This window comes from Trachurus japonicus, chromosome 7 (genome assembly GCF_045865225.1).
Source record: "Trachurus japonicus isolate A0001 chromosome 7, Traja_1.0".
Taxonomy (NCBI): domain Eukaryota; kingdom Metazoa; phylum Chordata; class Actinopteri; order Carangiformes; family Carangidae; genus Trachurus; species Trachurus japonicus.
Genome location: NC_140913.1, coordinates 2,328,273 through 2,346,734, shown reverse-complemented (window position 1 = coordinate 2,346,734; position 18,462 = coordinate 2,328,273). Strand labels below are relative to the sequence as shown.

At 41.8% G+C, this 18,462-nt stretch overlaps 1 protein-coding gene across 1 annotated transcript in view; it reads left to right on the top strand.

Annotated features, from left to right (window-relative positions):
* Nucleotides 1-13,043, top strand: part of bcap31 (B cell receptor associated protein 31) — a 35,764-nt gene extending 22,721 nt beyond the window's left edge. The window contains exons 6-8 of the mRNA XM_085780800.1: nt 9,914-10,040; nt 10,202-10,302; nt 11,648-13,043. Coding sequence (XP_085636926.1) covers nt 9,914-10,040; nt 10,202-10,302; nt 11,648-11,674 — 255 coding nt within the window. The 3' untranslated portion in view covers nt 11,675-13,043. The remainder of the gene's footprint in view (nt 1-9,913; nt 10,041-10,201; nt 10,303-11,647) is intronic.
* The last annotated feature ends 5,419 nt before the right edge of the window (nt 13,044-18,462 follow it).

Sequence of the window (18,462 nt, the reverse complement as noted above, 5' to 3'; positions counted from 1 at the left end):
AAGAGAAACTATGCAGGATATTTACTTTATGTTTCATTTTTACCGTCATTAAACAGCTTCGGACTAATAGTGATGTTAGATAAACGACTTGTAACCTGTTACAGGGAGAGTGGAGGCTCCTAAGTTATTTCCACATCGTGGCTGAAAAGTAAACTTGCATCAGAACCTCTGACCGTGTCACAGCTCCTCTCCTCTCTGTAGCTCCGCGACACAAACGCACCCCATAATCTCTTGTTTATGACAGATAGGACTACACAAAATACACATAACGTGTATGGTAATCCATCGATCCACTGATTGATTATCAAAGGCTTCAAATGCACGAACGGGAGGAGGCTCAGCAAAACAGCGGCCGTGACCGGACATGCAGAGTCGGCCGTTGCTATGGAGTCCCTAGCAACGGTCCGCTCAGCGGTGGTCTATCGAGAAATAAACACCGCAGAATATTGGTGATTGACCAATCAGAATCGAGTATTCAAGAGAGCCGTGTTCTAAATGAAAATTAATTACTTATTCAAGTGTTAATTATTCTGTGTTAATTATTCAATCAATTCAATGCATTGCTCAGCAGATACGCCCAATATGTCCATAGAAGACTTGGAAATGTTTGGTGCCAAAAAGGCATCTGACGTTTTTGCCATATTTTTTTGATTTTTAAAAGTTTTAGAACATGTTCATTGTGGCAGCTTCCACCATCAGTGTGTGAATGTGTGTGTGAATGTGATGTACTGTAAAGCGCTTTGGGTATCGTTTCAGGTAGAAAAGTGCTATATAAAATACAGACCATTTACCATTTTAATATGCCATACATTTATTACATAAATACTTGTTCACATAAGTATGTCTGTGGTTGCAATGTTGTGGTTTAATGTTAATGAATACAGTTGATTGAAGTGTGGTCAAAATTTTGTTTTGTCTCTCCTGTAAAGTTTGTCAAAAGCCACTTACGCCCCTCTGGCTCCAAGCCCTCGAAGCTGATTAGTTGTGATAAAACAACACGAGGATGTCTCGTTTGGAGAAAGGAAATTATAAAAGTAGATACAGCTAATTAAAATAATCATTATTTACAGCCCTGATTTAATTTGGTAATTACTGTGATCAGATATTGCTCCAGCTACTGCAGTGTGCAGAGTGACACCGTGTCCTCACCGTGTGTGTGATATAAATCATAGTGGGGCCTGGAAGGTCAGTTACGTCCATGTGGAGCTGCAGTAACACGTGCAGCCCTGATAACCGTCACTATTTTTGACAGGATGGTGTAATTTCACTGCAGACACTGTTACTCAAGGTGACACACCGACTGCACCCTAGGGTGTGTGTGTGTGTGTGTGTGCGTGCTCACGTTCACATGTTGTCAGATAGTGTATGTTGGTTTCATAGTCGGGAAACCTGCTCTCTGATGCCTTCACAGCATCACATTGGCCAGCAGTTAAACAGATTAAAACAGACTGCATTGCCGCCCATGCTAGCAGCAGTAGTAATAACAAGTCAGATGGCGTCTCATTGTCACCATTCAAGACTTGTGACCAGCTTTTCCCATGGAAAATAAACAACAAAAAGAGCTGCAGATTCATATTTCATTTTCAAAGACAGAAATGTCAAAATATTTAGATTGAGACTCTAAATAGGACTAGGGTTTACACAGAAATGTTGACAGATCAGAACTTGATGTTCTTTTATAGAATGTAAATTTTAAATCTCAATAAAGCCAACTGTTACACTTTTATAATCGACATAAGATAAAAAATGTGATTATTTTCAATTTAATCATCTGGTTCAGAAATACGGATGTCAAATGATAGTTGCTTTGTGTGATTTGATTTGAATTGAGGGAATCATGTTTTGTCTCGTAGCAACCACCCATCCCTGAATTAAATTTATTCAAAATAGTATCATTGCAGAGTTTTTATTACCAGTAAACATTGAATCATTGCCCTTTGAATCCACATGATATGGTATAATAGTGAAACGTTCACCTCTGACAGTAAGTGTTGGTGCTGCTCTGACTGCAGTATGAGGATGTTTTTTATATTTTCACCTCTCATGTTTGCAAATGTGGCCGATTAAATTTAGACACTCCCCAGTAATACAGTCTGACTTTGGCGGAATTTCCTCGGTGAAGCGTCCTCGCTCCCCCTCACCGGTCTTTCTTAAAGCATGTGTGTCTTTCCGGACACTGAGACACCGTGCTTTCTTGGTCACCTTCCAGTTTTCCCTGGAAGTCACTGATGTCCCAAGAGATTTGATACTGTACACATCTAATCTCTGACGCCTCCAGATACTAAAGGTTTCAGTCAGGAAATGATGTCTGACATATTTTTGATGGTTTGGAAAAATGTTCTCAGCTCCTTATCGTGCCTGTGATTAGCTCTCACTCTCTCTCTTTTTTTTTTTTTTTTTAATCTTCGTAGAGTTGATGGTTGCTGAAGCTGTGTGATAATTTGTGAGGCCATAGTTCATGTGTACTTGCGCTGGCTGGATCAGGATCTTTGAGATCCTTTCTGAACCCGAGACCTTGTGCTGCTGGATTTGGTTCAGTAAAATTAGGTTTTATGGCCAAGCCCTCCTCAGTTAAAGGTCTGATGCTCAGCAGCTGTTTGACTCTGTCACATGGAGCGACAGCACTTTACCAGCTGAGCTCAGTGCCAAGCTCCAGTCTCATCAAATCTTTCATTTTGAGACTTGAGCCCTGAGCACTGAGTTTACCCAAATGTTTAAGCTGGGAACCATTGGACTAAACCAGCAGCTCCACCTGACGCAGCTAAAACACTGACGTGTGCTGAATTTTGATACTTTGATACAACAGATGTTAAACTCCTTAAATATGTAAAAAAAAAAAAAAAATGTTAATATCACGGTTTTCCCACAAAAATCTCCATTCACTTCCTCATTGTGAAATAGTAAATCAACACATTTATAACTTTTTTTCAGTGTCATTTCCTGTTTCCCTAGGTTTTATGATGAGAATATGCAAACGGAAAACACAGAAGTTCTGCTGATGCACTGCCGTTTTCAATATTGAATAAAACAGAGTTTAAATACCTGCACACTTCAAAATCAAAGCAGTCCACATCAGAAAAAAAAACCTGTAGTCATAGTGACATTGGCATGGACAAGTGTGAATACCAAACAGCCCTCTTTCAACCACAGCTGCTCACACACAAACACGCAATAATATATGATGAAGGAAACTGGAGCAGGGTGAAACTCTGTGGAAGTTCCAGCATGAAGAGACCGAAAGTTACTGTCACTTTACTTTAAATAGACACAAATAAAGAGGGAAGCAGAAGAGACTGTGGCTGTGTGTGACTGTGGAGAGTCACACACAATCACAAACAATGATTCATAATAAAATTTACAGCTGCTGAGCAGACCGAGTTCACCTGACAGCCAATCAGACAGCAGGATTTTTCTGTTGCTAGTATCACTCACTCACTCTCTCTCTCACTCACACACACACACACACACACACACACACACCCACACACACACACACACACACACAGCAGCTGGTGTGTCACTCTGAGGTCAGGAGGTGTTTGGTATGAACACCTGTTGGTCTCTGAGTGGGCGGAGTCAAAGCCAGTCCAGAATCTTCTTCTTGAGGAGAATCAGACTTTTAGTTTCAGATCAAATGTAGTTTCATTGTTTGTTTGATTCTGCTGTAGCCGCGTCGACTGGATCAGATCAGACAAGAGGCCGTTTCTTCTGGGAGGGAAAAGAAGAGCTGAGAGTTGATAATCAGAACCAGTCTGCTCCATATATCTGCTGATATCATCACATGGAGCAGATGTGTATCTGTCAAACGGGATTACAGAATCTGTTCACCGGAGCACTGATAAAAACCATTGTTGCACTGTAAAATGTCTCACACTGTCTGCATCACAACTCATGTAAAAAAAATGACAGTTGAATATTTTGTAGGTTATTATTTTGTTATATAATCTCTTCATGTGCATAGAAACGTGAGAATGGAAACACAGCTACAGACAGAACTTGTATGGAATTAAAAATGCCTTATGGAGACGGTAAAATTAGATCAAATGTCACCAATAGCCACAACAAGTCTGTCCTGTCGACCTCACCGGATTTTCTCTTGATTGATAAAAGTCTTATGTGATAAATGCTGATGGAAACAGTTCTTTGATGGATCACGATGGATCGTTTTACATCAGTTCTGCTGCGTATTTCTAGCTTCTCAAAGATAGGGTGGGAGTAAACAGAGAAAGAAGCAGAGTCTTTCAACCACATCAGTTTGGAACTGCTGTTTCCAAACCACAGGTCATCTCCATGTGTAGCATTTAACTTTAGGTGCATCTGCACCTTCATCAAAACGGTGTTTTCATGTGATAGTTTGGTCTGTCACAATTAGTTGGCACTTAAGCCCTGTTATAACTTGTGCAATAGTCACCATTTGTTGGTAGATCCCATTAGAGCTGCAACAATTAATCGATTAATCAAACAATAATTGATTATTAAATCAATTGCCAACTATTTTGATAATTGCAAATAATCGGTTTGAGTAGTTTTTTAAGAAAAAAAGGCCAAATTCTCTGATTCCAGCTTCTTAAGTGTAATTTTTTTTTTTTTTTCTTATATTTTTTTAGGGGCTTTTTTGCCTTTAATTGACAGGACAGTTGAGAGAGTGACAGGAAATGAGAGGCAGAGAGGGGGAGATGACACGCAGGATAGGGCCGCTCGACTGCAGTGAGGACTATAGCCTCAACACCGCCCCATGTGAATATTTCTGGTTTCTTTGTTCCTTTATGACAATAAACAGAGTCTCTCTTAGTTAGTTAGTTAGTTAGTTAGTTAGTTAGTTAGTTAGTGAACTTTATTGTCAATCACACTATGTAACTGTCAATTACACAGGGGATCGAAATTACGTTTCCCCAAACTCCAATGTGCAATTAACATTCAACATACATTTACCACACACATAAAAATGAACACAGACATCAACGATATTTAAAAATAAGGACAGATTATGCAGACGGACAGACAGACAAGACAAGACAATGGCTTATGCTATTGTGATGTAATAATAAAGTGCAATATGAAAGTGCAGAAGCAGCAAAGACATGTGTATGTTATGTGTATGTTCATGTAGTATGTTCAGGGAATTTCCTTGAGTGAGCTGAGTTGTCTGATGGACTGTGGAAAAAAGCTGTTGCTGAGTCTGGTTGTCTTGCACCGCATGCTGCGGTAGCGTTTGCCAGATGGTAGGAGGGAAAACAATTTGTGTGCCGGGTGGGTAATGTCTGTGATGGTATTGATGGCTCTCTCGCAGCAGCGGGATGTGTGTACAGGTCCTGAATGGGTGATTGGGCTGATCTGGTGATCTTTTCTGCTCTGTAAGGCCTTCTTGTCCGCAGCAGAGCAGCTGCCGTACCAGACTGGGGATGCTCTCGATAGCACCCGTGCAGAAGGGGGAAGGTTGGCTCTCCTCATCCTGCGGAGGAAGTGGAGGTGTTGCTGTGCCTTTTTGACAAGGAAGGTGTTAGTTGTCCATGTCAAGTCGTTTGTGACATGCACCCCCAGAAACTTGGTGCTTTTCACAGACAGCACTGCCATTGATGGTGAGTGGGGTGTGTGACATGTGTTTCTTCCTGATGTCCACTGTTACTTCTTTTGTTTTATTGACACTGAGTTGTAGATTGTTCCTGTCACACCAGTTGATGGACCTCCTCTCTTTAGGCGGAGTCGTCATCATCGCTGATGAGGCCCACCACCGCTGTGTCGTCTGCGAACTTGATGATGTGGTTCGAAGTGTATCCAGCACAACAGTTGTGTGTCATCAGTGTGAACAGTAGAGGGCTCAGCACACATCCTTGGGGGACCCCGGTGTTTATGATGGTGGTCTCTGAGGAATTTATTCCAACTCTTGACCACTGTCTGTGGTCTGTTGGTGAGAAAGTCCAGTAGCCAATTGCATAGGGACGTGCTGATGCCTATGTCACTGAGCTTATTCACCAGGTGTTGAGGGATGACTGTGTTGAAGGCGTAGCTGAAGTCGATGAACAGCAACCGCATGTAGCTGTTTTTGTTTTCCAGATGTGCCAGACATAGGTGGAGTGCTGTTGCTATGGCATCGTCAGTGGAGTGCTTGGGGGCGGTATGCAAACTGGAACGGATCAAGTGTAGTGGGGAGACTGGATGTTATGTGGGCCTTGACCAACCTTTCGAAGCACTTCATCATGATGGGAGTGCTTTGGGTGTGTAATCATTCAGTGTTGTGGCTGGGGATTTCTTGAGTAGTGGTACAATGGTGGTGGCTTTGAAACCTGCTGGTATGACGGCTTGGCTCACAGAGGTGTTGAAGATGTCCGTGAGAACATCTGTAAGTGAGTCAGCACAGTCTCTCAGCACACGCCCAGGTATGTTGTCAGGTCTTTGGTTTGTGGACACAACAAGACATTTGAGGACGTCATCTTGTGATTTGGGAAACACTGATTGATATTTCTCAACATTTTTTAAAGTGAAACGCCAACTTTTTTTTTTTCGTGTCTTGCCTCACTCCCGAGTCCATGACAAGCAGATAGACACCATCCTTTCCACTGTGCGTGCAGTAACAAGGGAGATAGAGCTGTATCGCCCGTAATTAGCTTAGCTCAAACACTGGAAGTGTATAGGTAGTGTTAGCCTGCCTCCTACCCAAGCCAAACTCTGTATCACTTTATCAACATTTCAAACATTTTTAGGCGAGAAAGAAGCCATTTAGATCAGCAGTGTGTCGTATTTGTCTTAATACCAGCTGCTTACAATTTTGTTCGGACGAATTCGCTGCTACTCAAGCTAGCCGTTGTGACCAATGCGCTTCAGGTTACTTTCACGAAATAAAACACCCGTTGCTCTTTACATACAGAAGTAGGGATGCACCGAATATTCGGTAACCAAATATATTCGGCCGATTATTGCAAAAAAAGCAACATTCGGCCTTCGGTGGAATGAGCGCAAAGCAAGGCCGAATATTAAAAAAAAAAAAGTCTGATAAATACGCGATCGTGCGATGAACCAAACGGCAGCTTAAACCCCAGCTTTATTAGTAAGTGACTCCTACTGCTGGAAAAACAACAGCAACAAGAGCAGTGGGGGGGAAGCTGCACAGCGACCGCGTGCACCGTTGCACGTCGCTCCAAGAGCCCGGTGCGTCCTGTCTGCAGCGGAGACACGGCCACTGAGAGGACTGAGTGAGGGGACCGTTCCTGTAGGAACACGCACCTTTTAATGAATCATTTAAAAACCAAACACCCTGAACAGCATGCTGAGTACGAGAGGGAGAGACGGCTGCAGCAGTTAAAACGAAAGTTCCTCGTCCCAGCATGTCGCCAACTCCGTCCGTCCGTCTTTTAAAACAGTGTTTCCCAACCTTGGGGTCGGGACCCCACGTGGGGTCACCTGAAATTCAAATGAGGTCGCCTGAATTGTCTAGTAGCCTAATTGATGAATTAAAAAAAATCTGACCAAGAAAGGTTAGGAACTACTGTTTTAAAAGACACTTGGGTTTTTTGATCTTTCAGCACTCACAATGGGCCGATATAGGCCTAAATTAAAAACTTTATATAACTTGTTGTGCTTTTTTGATGACGGCAACGGCAACTGGAATATTCAAAAACTGTCAGAATAGTTAATAAACATTTACTTTCTTTGAAAATTAAGTTTAAAAAAATATTTTATTAAAAAACTTTATAACCACTTTCGGTATTCGGTATTATTCGGTTATTCGGCCAAGCGTTTTGATTTTATTCGGTATTCGGCTTCGGCCAAAAAATGCCATTCGGTGCACCCCTATACAGAAGTGCTTTTCCTTTGAAATAGGAAGCTAACCTACCCTCGATGTAGCTAGCTTGAACCAAAATAAACCGTCTTTGCTTGAACCCTCCGTTTTGACCTATCTCGTCCCGTTACCGGCATTTGACCGCTCAAGATGCCTTACCGGAGAGTTTTGTCAGCTCTGAGACGAAGATCGGTCCGTTTAGAGTTGCTGAAGAGTGTCTCTGATGACTTTAGGTGGAGGCAGGCTAACACTACCTATACACTTCCAGTGTTTGAGCTAAGCTAATTACGGGTGATACGGGCTCTCCCACGTTACTGCACGCACAGTCGAAAGGATGGTGTCTATCTGCTTGTCATGGACTCGGGAGTGAGGCAAGACACATAAAAAAAAAAATGTTGGCGTATCCCTTTTTTATTTTATTTTATTGACCAAATCGTTTAAATAATTGACATATTACTCGATAATGAAAATAATCGTTAGTTGCAGCCCGAGATGCCATCCATGTTTGCCATCCAGTAAGCTAACTTACTGTAACTTTGCTGGAGTTCGTATGGCTCAGTGGTTTCCAGGCAACGACCCCAGAAGCTCGTCACACATTTAGCTTGTCGGCATTAGGTTTCGCGATTCAGTGCTAAAATGAATGGAAACACTTTAAAATGAAGAAGAACTGTATTCGGAACAGTAATTTGATCACAAAACAACCTGACCTCATTACACACAGGTTTTTATTTAAATTAAAGCTCTGACAAAAAAAATTCACTTTCACAGACTTTATTCACATTAATGTTTTAAAAAATCAAATTTCAAAATAGTTTTTCTTATTCTGTCAATCCATGATCAATTAATGGACTCGGCTTTAATCAAGAGTGTTGGTTTTTTGTCAGTTTCACCTTAAAGGTGCCATATGTAAGAATGTGGCCAAAGACGGTTACTGCAGTCAAATTCAAAACACAGTGATCTTGTTTTTTCTCCCAGCCGTAGCGGCAGCTCAGTGGAAGCAGACTGAGGCTGAAATGCCACTGACGCTGCCGTGACTGGGAGAGAGGGCTAGGTGGCGCAACATGCCAACACGTAAATTCAAAACATAAACATGATTTGCAGTCTGCAAAAAAAGATTTTTAATGCGAATACTCTGGCTGTACTATTGTTTTTGGTGAGTTCATCATGTTATATGAACATTATTCCTGAGTCTCTGTGACATATTAAGAGGATTTTACGGCCAGTTGCACAGTATTTCTTACATACTGTACCTTTAATTCTGTTTGTATAGTGCCAAAACATGATGTATATTAGCTTAAAGGGATACTTCACCCAAAATCAATAATTAACCAATTTTCTACTCACCATCATGCCAAGGAATGGTTTGGAGAACTTTCAGAGTCATCAAAACTCTTTTGGAGTTCCAGGGGGGGTCCGGCTGGCAACAGATTTTCAGATGTTCTTCTGCGTTTACATCATACATCCATGTTTTACAACGACGAACCAACATCTCGCAGCAAATCTCGCGCATGCACACAAACATCAACAGAGCCACTGGGGAGCTACTGCTATAACAAGGCTAAAAACACAGATCAAATTAATTTTTTCCAAACAACGGCTTCACGACACTTGAGTCAGCACAGACGAGCAGTATGGAGGTATCTGAATGTTTCATAGTGTGCGTTTTGGACGATTCAAAAGTGAACTCTATCTGCCGCCATTATATGAAAATCTGTTTCCAGCCAGACCCCCCCTGGAACTCCAAAAGAGTTTTGATGACTCCAAAAGTTCTCCGAACCATTCCTTGGCATGACGGTAAGTAGATGATTGGTGAACTATTGATTTTGGGTGAAGTATTCCTTTAAGGCTGTTAACGGAGTCAGATCAAGACCTGCCAGTGTTCTAGAGAGAAAGCAAGTTACAAAGAGCAGCTGTTGGTCACAGTGGACTAAGGGAGTATCTTCTTCCATTTATGTTGAACTGTGGGAGTGGAAAGGAGGCAAGAGTGAGATTTATAAAGTAAAACACACACCTATTTATAATCCTGATGAATAGTGTATGCGTACTTCTGGTTTTTGTGTGTACACATAGCTTTACCCATGAGGCTACACAGTGTTTTATTCATCTGGCCTCTGCTCTTTTTTTTTTCCCGGCTAGAAACTGCGAGATGCCGGTATCGAGGTGCCGGAGGCCGGGAAGAAGGGAGCAGGACCGCAGGAGGAGAACAAGACCCTGAAGGAGGAGGTGAAGACCCTGAAGGAGGAGCTGGAAACCGCCAAGAAAGGTGAGGAGGAGAGAGACCAAGATGAGGAGTGAGGAGGGGGGCGTGGAGGGGCACAGAGGAGGGAGCTGGACTTCCAGGAAGGAGAGGATGAGAAAGATCTATCAGATCACCATAGCGATGAGCGTGTATTATTTGAACCCCGGCGTCATTTGTTCTTTCAGCTCTGCAGAAGTCTGACAGTGACGTTCGGGCCATGAAGAAACAGTCGGAGAACCTGACGGTGGAGTACGACAGACTTCTGGAAGAGCATAGCAAGCTGCTGGTAACACACACACACACACACACACACACACACACAGACACACACGTACACACACTCCTACTCGTGCTCATAAATCACCGGTTGTAACAATCTGACATCAAACACTAGCAGGGACGAGCTCAGCTGGACTGAACGCTCCATGTTGGCAGCAGTTGGTTAAAGAACAGATGTTACAGATGTTACAGATGCTGCTGCTGGTTTCCATATTTATTATCAGCCAAGAAAACAAACTCTGTACTCACTCAACTCAAGTCAGAACCAAAACCAAAGCAGGAAGTCATTCCAACAACTGCCCTTGAGCAAGGCAGAGTCCCAGCTGGAGGCCACAGCACACAGAACCAAACCACTGGGAGCCGGTAGAGTGAGAGATCAGTGTAACAGCAGCTGGTCCACACACACACACACACACACACACACAGAGGATTTGGACTGAGGCTTTGGATCTGGTCCCTGCTCCAGATCTGGATCCAGTTCACAGAGGAAAAAATGCAACTGGATTCCTGAAGCTCCATGGCAACCAGCCTGTTAGTTGTAGTGCCGCTCAACAATTGCACTAGTAATTGAGGTGTTAATGACATCATTTCAATTTCAATTTATTTAGGATAGCCCCTTGAGATGCAGCATCTTGTTTTCAAGGGGATATAACACAGATACAAAAAATAACATAAAACACACAGTACAAAAAATAACACAAAGCACACATTACAATAATACACAACAGACACAAAACACACTGCTCTCCCACTTCCACAGCCCCCATGCCCCACCCACTCTATCACAAGCTCTATATATGTATATGTATATGTATATGTGTGTGTATGTATACATATATGTACAGTTGCATACATATGCATGTGAGTGCTCACATACACACACATACAACTACACATACGCATGTCCCCATAAAAATACAACATCAGGAGCAACAGAATACTACTGCAGCCTTGAATAAGATCATAAATAAAACACAAGTACACAGCTTGTTATGTGGGAAAATTAATTTGATCTAAAAATTAAAAAAAAAAAAAAAAGAGGTGATGGACTTCAAAAAGGAAGGTAGATTATTCCAATCAGTTGGAGCTTTGTACTTGAATTAACATGCTGATGAAAAACTATACAAATAAAATTGCCTTGTCTTGCCTTCTGATCTTCAAAATTGACCAGTTTGACTTTCTCAGATGTCTCAGCCAGTCCGCTGCCAAAATTTCTTACACTTACAATCATTTTATTTTGTGACATAACTTTCAGATCAATCTAGTTCTTAGATGCTTTATTTTTAAACCTGTTACTAATTACATCTCCTTCCCTGTCTGTATGTTTTTGCCGCCCTGCTCTTTGTCTGCAGGCGACCAGCGACAAGAAATCAGACTGAGAAAGACGGTTCCAAGCTTCTGTCATCTTCATCTTCATCCTCGTCAACGGTCTGCAGCGTCTGTACCCACCTCCACATCCAGCTCAGCGGCACGGTGACACTTCCTCCAGGGTCGGCTGACATCGGTGGACTGTGATTGTTCATTAGACTGACTCTGCTTTATCACGAGGCTGATACTGTTTTTTTTTGTTTTTTTTCCCCAAGTTTTTGTTTCTTTTTCACTTTTCTTCCACTTTGAGTCAAAGTTCTTTTTGTACAACGTTTAAACAGCTGAACTCAGTTGAAGGATTTTTGCCGTCATAAAATTTGATCTGAACATTCCTGTACCCTGAAACGACCTGAACTTAAATCATGTTTAAGTTTCATTCCATAATAAGAACCAGCCGTCCTCCTGCACTGAGAGGAGCGCTCCAACAGCCCCTCTCCCTCTCTCTCTTTCTCTCTCTCTCACTGTATTTTGAGAGTAAAATAATGCTACAAAAATCACTGGGTGAATCTCAGGTTGTAAATTTCTCCATTCCATTATAATTCCCTATATTGTCGATTCAAAGCGACAGTTGTGAAGTTTTCTGAGTGTTTGGACCTGGTTTTACTTTACTAAGTGACTCACAGAGCAAAAACAAAACATCTTGTGTCCTTCTGTTACGTTTTCTGCTCCAAGTTTGATCAATAATCCATTTAAAACGGTCTAAACAGTGACACAACGGAGGAGGTTTGAGGTACAGTCTCTGGTTTTTGTCTCTGCTCCAGTTCACTTTGAGACCCTGAAGTGATTTTTACAGTCATGTGACATCTGCAGATCATTATTCACCACATGATTGGAGCAGAAACTGGGACCAGAGGAAACTCCTAGCTTTGTTGTTTCTGTCTTTGTTGCCTGGCGATAAACATGGTGGGTTTCATTAGCTGTGTCCTCGTTAGAGCCATCTCTCTTTTCTTTTCTCTTCTCTGCTCCCACCTCTATTTCTGTTCAAAGGGGGACAGCAGAGTTTTATCTCTTTCACTTGACGGTTGTTTTGTGGCTTTCAGACTGAGATCTTTCTTCACACTCTCCTTGCATGTGCGGCTGTTTTCTGACCCTCGTCAATCTGAAACCATCCTCACTGCATATTTCCAGCAGTCAGCAACGTTTGGCACAAATGTGAGAATCTGTTGCTGCTCAAAACACTTCAGTGTTTTCTGGAGAGTCGATATTTCAGTCTGAAAGCCTCAGTGTTGTTGGTTTACGATGTAGTACATGTGATATTTTGGTGTAAACAGGAGGATTCAACAGGTGTATTGGGTTAATGTAGAAAAAGGTCCACGAGCTGTTTGTTCATCACATCTGTTAAATACTGTAGACAATAAATGGGTAAATCTGCAAGTTCAAATGTAGGGCCAAACTTGTTGACAGTGAAAAGGTTCAGTTCTTTGCTGGCCTGTTGTGTTTCATCCTGTGAAATAAAATGAAAACTGTCATATTTGATAATGTTCTCCCTCTTGTTCTCTCCTGATGAACAGGTGGATTAAAACCAGGCCAAAGAGCACAACTGCCCCAAATCCCCTCCCAGGTTCCCTCTCAGTTTGTGAATGTGCAGCGCTGTAGCACAGTAGAATTACGAGGCGGCTGCCGATGCCGAATTCAAAGGTGATATTGGGTTTACATAGTCCAGATTCTCTGGCATGTTGATGGGATCACTGGCACCAGCTTCACTGATTCAAGGAAAAGAAAGATGAGCAGACTGCGCTGCAAAAAAAAAACGGATCAGAAAGAGAAATTCCCACTGAGGTCTTCCTGAGGCTTCACTCACACCAACAGATTTGATTGGGTCATATGTGTGTGTGTTTGTTAATGCAGGGGTTAGGGAACAAGAGAAATCTGATTGGATAACTGTATTTCCATAAGTTTAGGACAGTAACTCTCTAATTCCTGAAGCAAACCTGATCCAATATGAGGCTAAAATTCCAATAATAAAAGAGGAGGTACTAAATGAAGGGGATAATGTGTAACATTTAAAATACCGCCGCTCCAAAAAGAACTGCTGGATGTAAAAGAGCCCACTGAAGGGTTCACTCTGTTTTTTTTATATATATATACTGGCACTGATTGAACACCATTCAGTTTGTGACGAAACTTTTTTCATCAGAGTAACAGGTTTAGTTTGTCTTACGAAACTTTCTTGTGACTTAGACTTAAACGAGCTTTGCTCTGTTCTCATTGAAAAATCTGAACTGTCAAGCTCATGTTGGTCCTCAGACAAGAAGTCATTCCCTTTATCTGTCTCTGTTATGTTTGCATTGGGTTTGTTGATGCTGAATGTACACTCACTACCCACTTTTTTTTGTATTTTAAGTTTGATCATGTGATTTCTGCCTTGTTTTCTGCTTTTATTGAGTTCCAGCTTTAAAGAAATGTAGAGTGGGAACGTCGTCGTTTAAAGGTCGTGATTCACTGAGAACTCGTTTCACTGTTTCATCACCTTTAATCTGTACAGGTTCAGGTCTGTGCATGTCAACTGACAACTGCATGTGGTTTAATGTTTTCAAGGTTTAATCTTAGTTGTGACGTTCAATAAAAAGACAAAAGCAGATGTCTTGTCTTCTGTGGTACATCACATCAATATTTAGGCATTCTTTGTCCTCCATAACAAAAGTAATTTTTTAAAGTCTCTATTTTATTGTCATATATGTTGATGAAAATCCTCGTGGTGGTGACAGTTTTGCCGTTTACAGGGATGTCACCTGGTTTTAAGATGAGAGTTTTAATGAATGATATCAATGGGAAAGATGCCATCAAGAAAAGAAAAAAAACAAAATCTACAGAAACTGAGAGCAGCTGGAAACTCTTCTCTCATGATCATGATTTAATGATCAGACGTCCCCAAATGAATGAGATCCTCGTGTTATGAGAAACCTCTCGATGATTGTTACAGCTTAAGTAATATCATCGGATAATGCACTTCAGAAGTGTTAGGTTATACCGAGATGTGTGGAAGTTGAAGTTCACTTGTCAGATGAATCAAATGAAATAAAATAAAATAATCACACTGAAAAAGTAATACTTCTGCATGTGAGCCTGTTGTAGACCCTTGTTACATGTTTATTTGCATAAAAATGTAAATTTATCTCAGACCAACAAACAGCTCAATTGAATTTATTATGTTTGCCAATTTTCAATAGTGAGGTTCTTTTCATACCTTTACATGTTTGATTGATTCTTCCGTCGTCTTCACTTGAGAGTTTAATTAAAAAATGGCAGAAAATTGTTTTATTTTTTTAATTCCATAGATCAAAATGAATACAAAATGAACAACCACAGTAATAGTCCGTCTCTATATTTTAAGTTTCTATTCGTGCCAACTATGAAATGAAAAAAAAAATTGTGAAACTGAAGATCTTCAAAGTGTAGGTAGTAAAAATAAAACACTTGAATATCAGATTTGAAAAAGTGAACAGTCTGATGTAGAGTCTCTGTTTCAATCACCAACACTTTCTGTTAGGAAATGTGTCCACCAGCTGATGAATGTTAGCTCAGTGTTTCTCTCTGATTTCTTAAACTGAATTTGGTCACAGTTTAAGGACGTTTAACTTCCTGTCCCTAGGCCTCAGTGGACCAGCTGATTGCTACCACCGAGCCTCATGTCCCTGTGAATTCAGACTGACCCCAAGATGAGACAGAGAGACAAAAATGGAGGGGACTCTTTTAGTTTGTAACACAAGATGAGCTCAAACTGAACTATTGTTCAATACTCTTTATTATAACTATTATAACTACTTCAGGTCATTCAAACAGCTGAGGTGAAGGTTCTGGAGCCTAAATTTCCTCTTTTGTAGCTTGAACACGTGAAGTGAAACACTGACATAAGTCATTGGCAGTAGTGTCTAAACATAGCGTCTTCCCCTTCTCCTCCTCTCGGTCTTAATAAGGCAGCTGTTGGTCTAAACGTCCATTCAGCTCTGGAAACCGGTTTGAGCCGCACTGTGGACCCCCCGCACCATCTCATCAGATCAGCTTTCACAGCCGACCCGAGCGCCTTGTGTCTAAAACCGCTGACAGGAGAAGGTCTCTTTTTAAGCCCCCAGTATTTCTGTCTTCTACTTCTTGGAAGCTCAGACTGTTTTAAAGGTGTTCAATCTGCAGGGAGCGGCCAGAAAACACACAAACACCATCATGTCAGGGCTCCTCAGACTTTAGCAGAAACTCATGGGTCAGTGTCTGGACCGGCCTCGTCTGAACCACTGTCATGTTTCACAGAGTCAGTGTGAAACCTTTCCAGAGAGGTGCAAGACCGGAATCATGTGACCACGGCGGTTCCAGTTCGATTACATCGAGGAACCTTTGTGGCATGAGGGACCAGCATGTGCTCGCTACCCCTGCAGCAGTCCAGCTAGAATTACTGCCGCATGGTTGGATGCCAAATCACTTTTTGCATTCACAAGATATTGCATTCACAAGGTCAAAATCACATTTGTGACCTTGACCTTTGAGCCCAGGTGAGAGCTTGTGCCAAAGTCAAAGAGGCTCCATCAAGACATATCATGTCCACAACAATGGGCCTGTGTCGTGGTAGAGAAATGATCTTTTAATATTTTTTTTAATAATTTCCCCTGACAGCCAATGGTCTGGTCCCACCTACAGCATTTTTTTTTTTTTTTGCTGTACTGCTGCTAAGAAACCTCTCTCTGGTTGTGTTGCCTTGTTCACACTCAACTATAAAAAGCCTCACTACAGCATGTTAAGCATGCTGCTGTTGTTCAGCAGTCAGAGGCATGATGTGTCCTCTTCCTTTCAAACAGATGTTAATCCAGTTGTGTGACAACCTTCAGTGTCAACTTTAATATACATCATACAGAATGTTGGGAACATTCATTGACCTTTGAAGAGGAACTATGTAGCTTTTCCGCTGTTTTGCTAACCCTCCTCTCGGCCATGTGCATTTGTTTACAACGAAGCCAGCTAGTAATCAGTCAATAGAGCGGTAGATAACGTTATTTATCATGATGTTGCAATGTGTGTATTCGTGTAGTTTCATCCGTCATAAACTAGAGATTACGAAATGTTTGTGTTGTGGTGCCACAGAGACGAGAGCTGGGACACCGGGCGGCAGCGATGATCTTGCAAAGTTGTTTTTCAGCCAAGAAATAAAGTGACACGCACGTGGAAGGCAGAGAGCCGCCATTCTCTCTCATAACAAGTTAAGCCATTTACTAAACCATCACAATTACTCCAAAGCTGTTTAATTAAAGGGACAGTTCAACATTTTTGGCAAATTGGCCCATTGCCATAATCACTAGCAGTTGGTTCGTTACCTTTATTTGTCGGTGCAAGTTTTTTTTAGAACCGCAGAGCCGAGCAGCGAGCTGCTCAGAGCTATGCTACGGAGGCTAATGGGATTTCTTGGTTTCCCTCATCAAACTCATCAAATAGGTCAATGGTCAAAAACTGTTTTTGCCATTTGTGCATACACACACAGGAACTTCTGTGCAGTTGTTCCAAGTCAGGTGGAAAAACACAAGGACATACAAGACAAGACAAGAAAAACACTTTAAAAAGGCTCGAACCTGGAATTAAAAAGAAGGACAAGGGCATAACATTCTCTAAAAGGACCAGAAATCTATATGTGTATATAAATAAAGTGTAAAAATAAATTAGGTGTAAAAAGTGCCAAGTGCTACTGAGGTAGGTGAGTGTTGTGTTGCCATGTGCCCGGGTTATTTTGTGTTTGCTAGGAGTCTGACTGTAGCTGGGTAGAAGCTATTGAAAAAGCGTGATGTGTGTGTGATGATGCTCTCTGGTCGTTTGTGTCTGAAGTTGTATGTGCAGTGTTTATGTTTGAGCAGGAAGTGAGCTGGGTGTTGTGTGTCTTTGATGATCCTCTCTGCTCGCTTTTGACAGCGCAGTGTGTAGATGGAGTTCATGGATGGAAGTTCAGTCCCTATAATCTTTTCTGCAGTCTTTATGACTCTTTGCAGAGCCTTCCTCTCTGACAGTCTGGTATTGCCATACCACATAAAGCTTCAGTGCAGTGGGAAACGTTGGTGTAAGTAGCTACTAGGCTACATCCATCAAGTGACCAGTGAACAAGTGCAGTCAAAGTTCAGAGTAGGAGCTAGCTAATTGTGTGTAGAGACAACACATGTCCTGGTTTCTTGTGGTCTTGGTCTTGGTGGAAGAGGTGATTTTGATGTTAATTTTGTGATGGAGAGACTGAGTAATAATGGCTTACTAATGTCAGCTTTTCAGAGACCATTATTCATTCATACCACATTCACACCGGTGGTGGTGGTAAGCTACGTCTGTAGCCACAGTTGCTCTAATATCATGCTTTCTGTTGGCCGAACTTGTGTGGTGAAATTCTGATGTTGTGATTGCCCATCATACAAATATGTGTGTTAGTGTGAAGCACGCTAGAGGCTCATTAACATCCAACAATAAACAAGTTCTCCCCACTGTGTCCCAAACAACCCAGAAACCACAGAGACAGAGCATTTGTCATGACGCTGGTTTTATTGCCATTGGTTTAGTCGTTGGTGAACGAGCACAGTGATCACAGTGGTTTACAGCATGGAGACCCCCACAGGGGTCCAAGGTCAATGAAACACAGGTGACATCATCAGGGCTCGGAGTTAACTCTCTCATTATGAACTCAGCTGAGTCTTTGGCCGACGACTCGTTAACGTGGAGCCCAGAGTGTCTCTACTACTGTTAACACAGCTACTAGTTCATTAAGCTACTTATCACCTAATCGATTGTCTAATCTACAGTTATGGATGGAAGACTGCGGTATACAGGAAGTCAAAGAGACAGT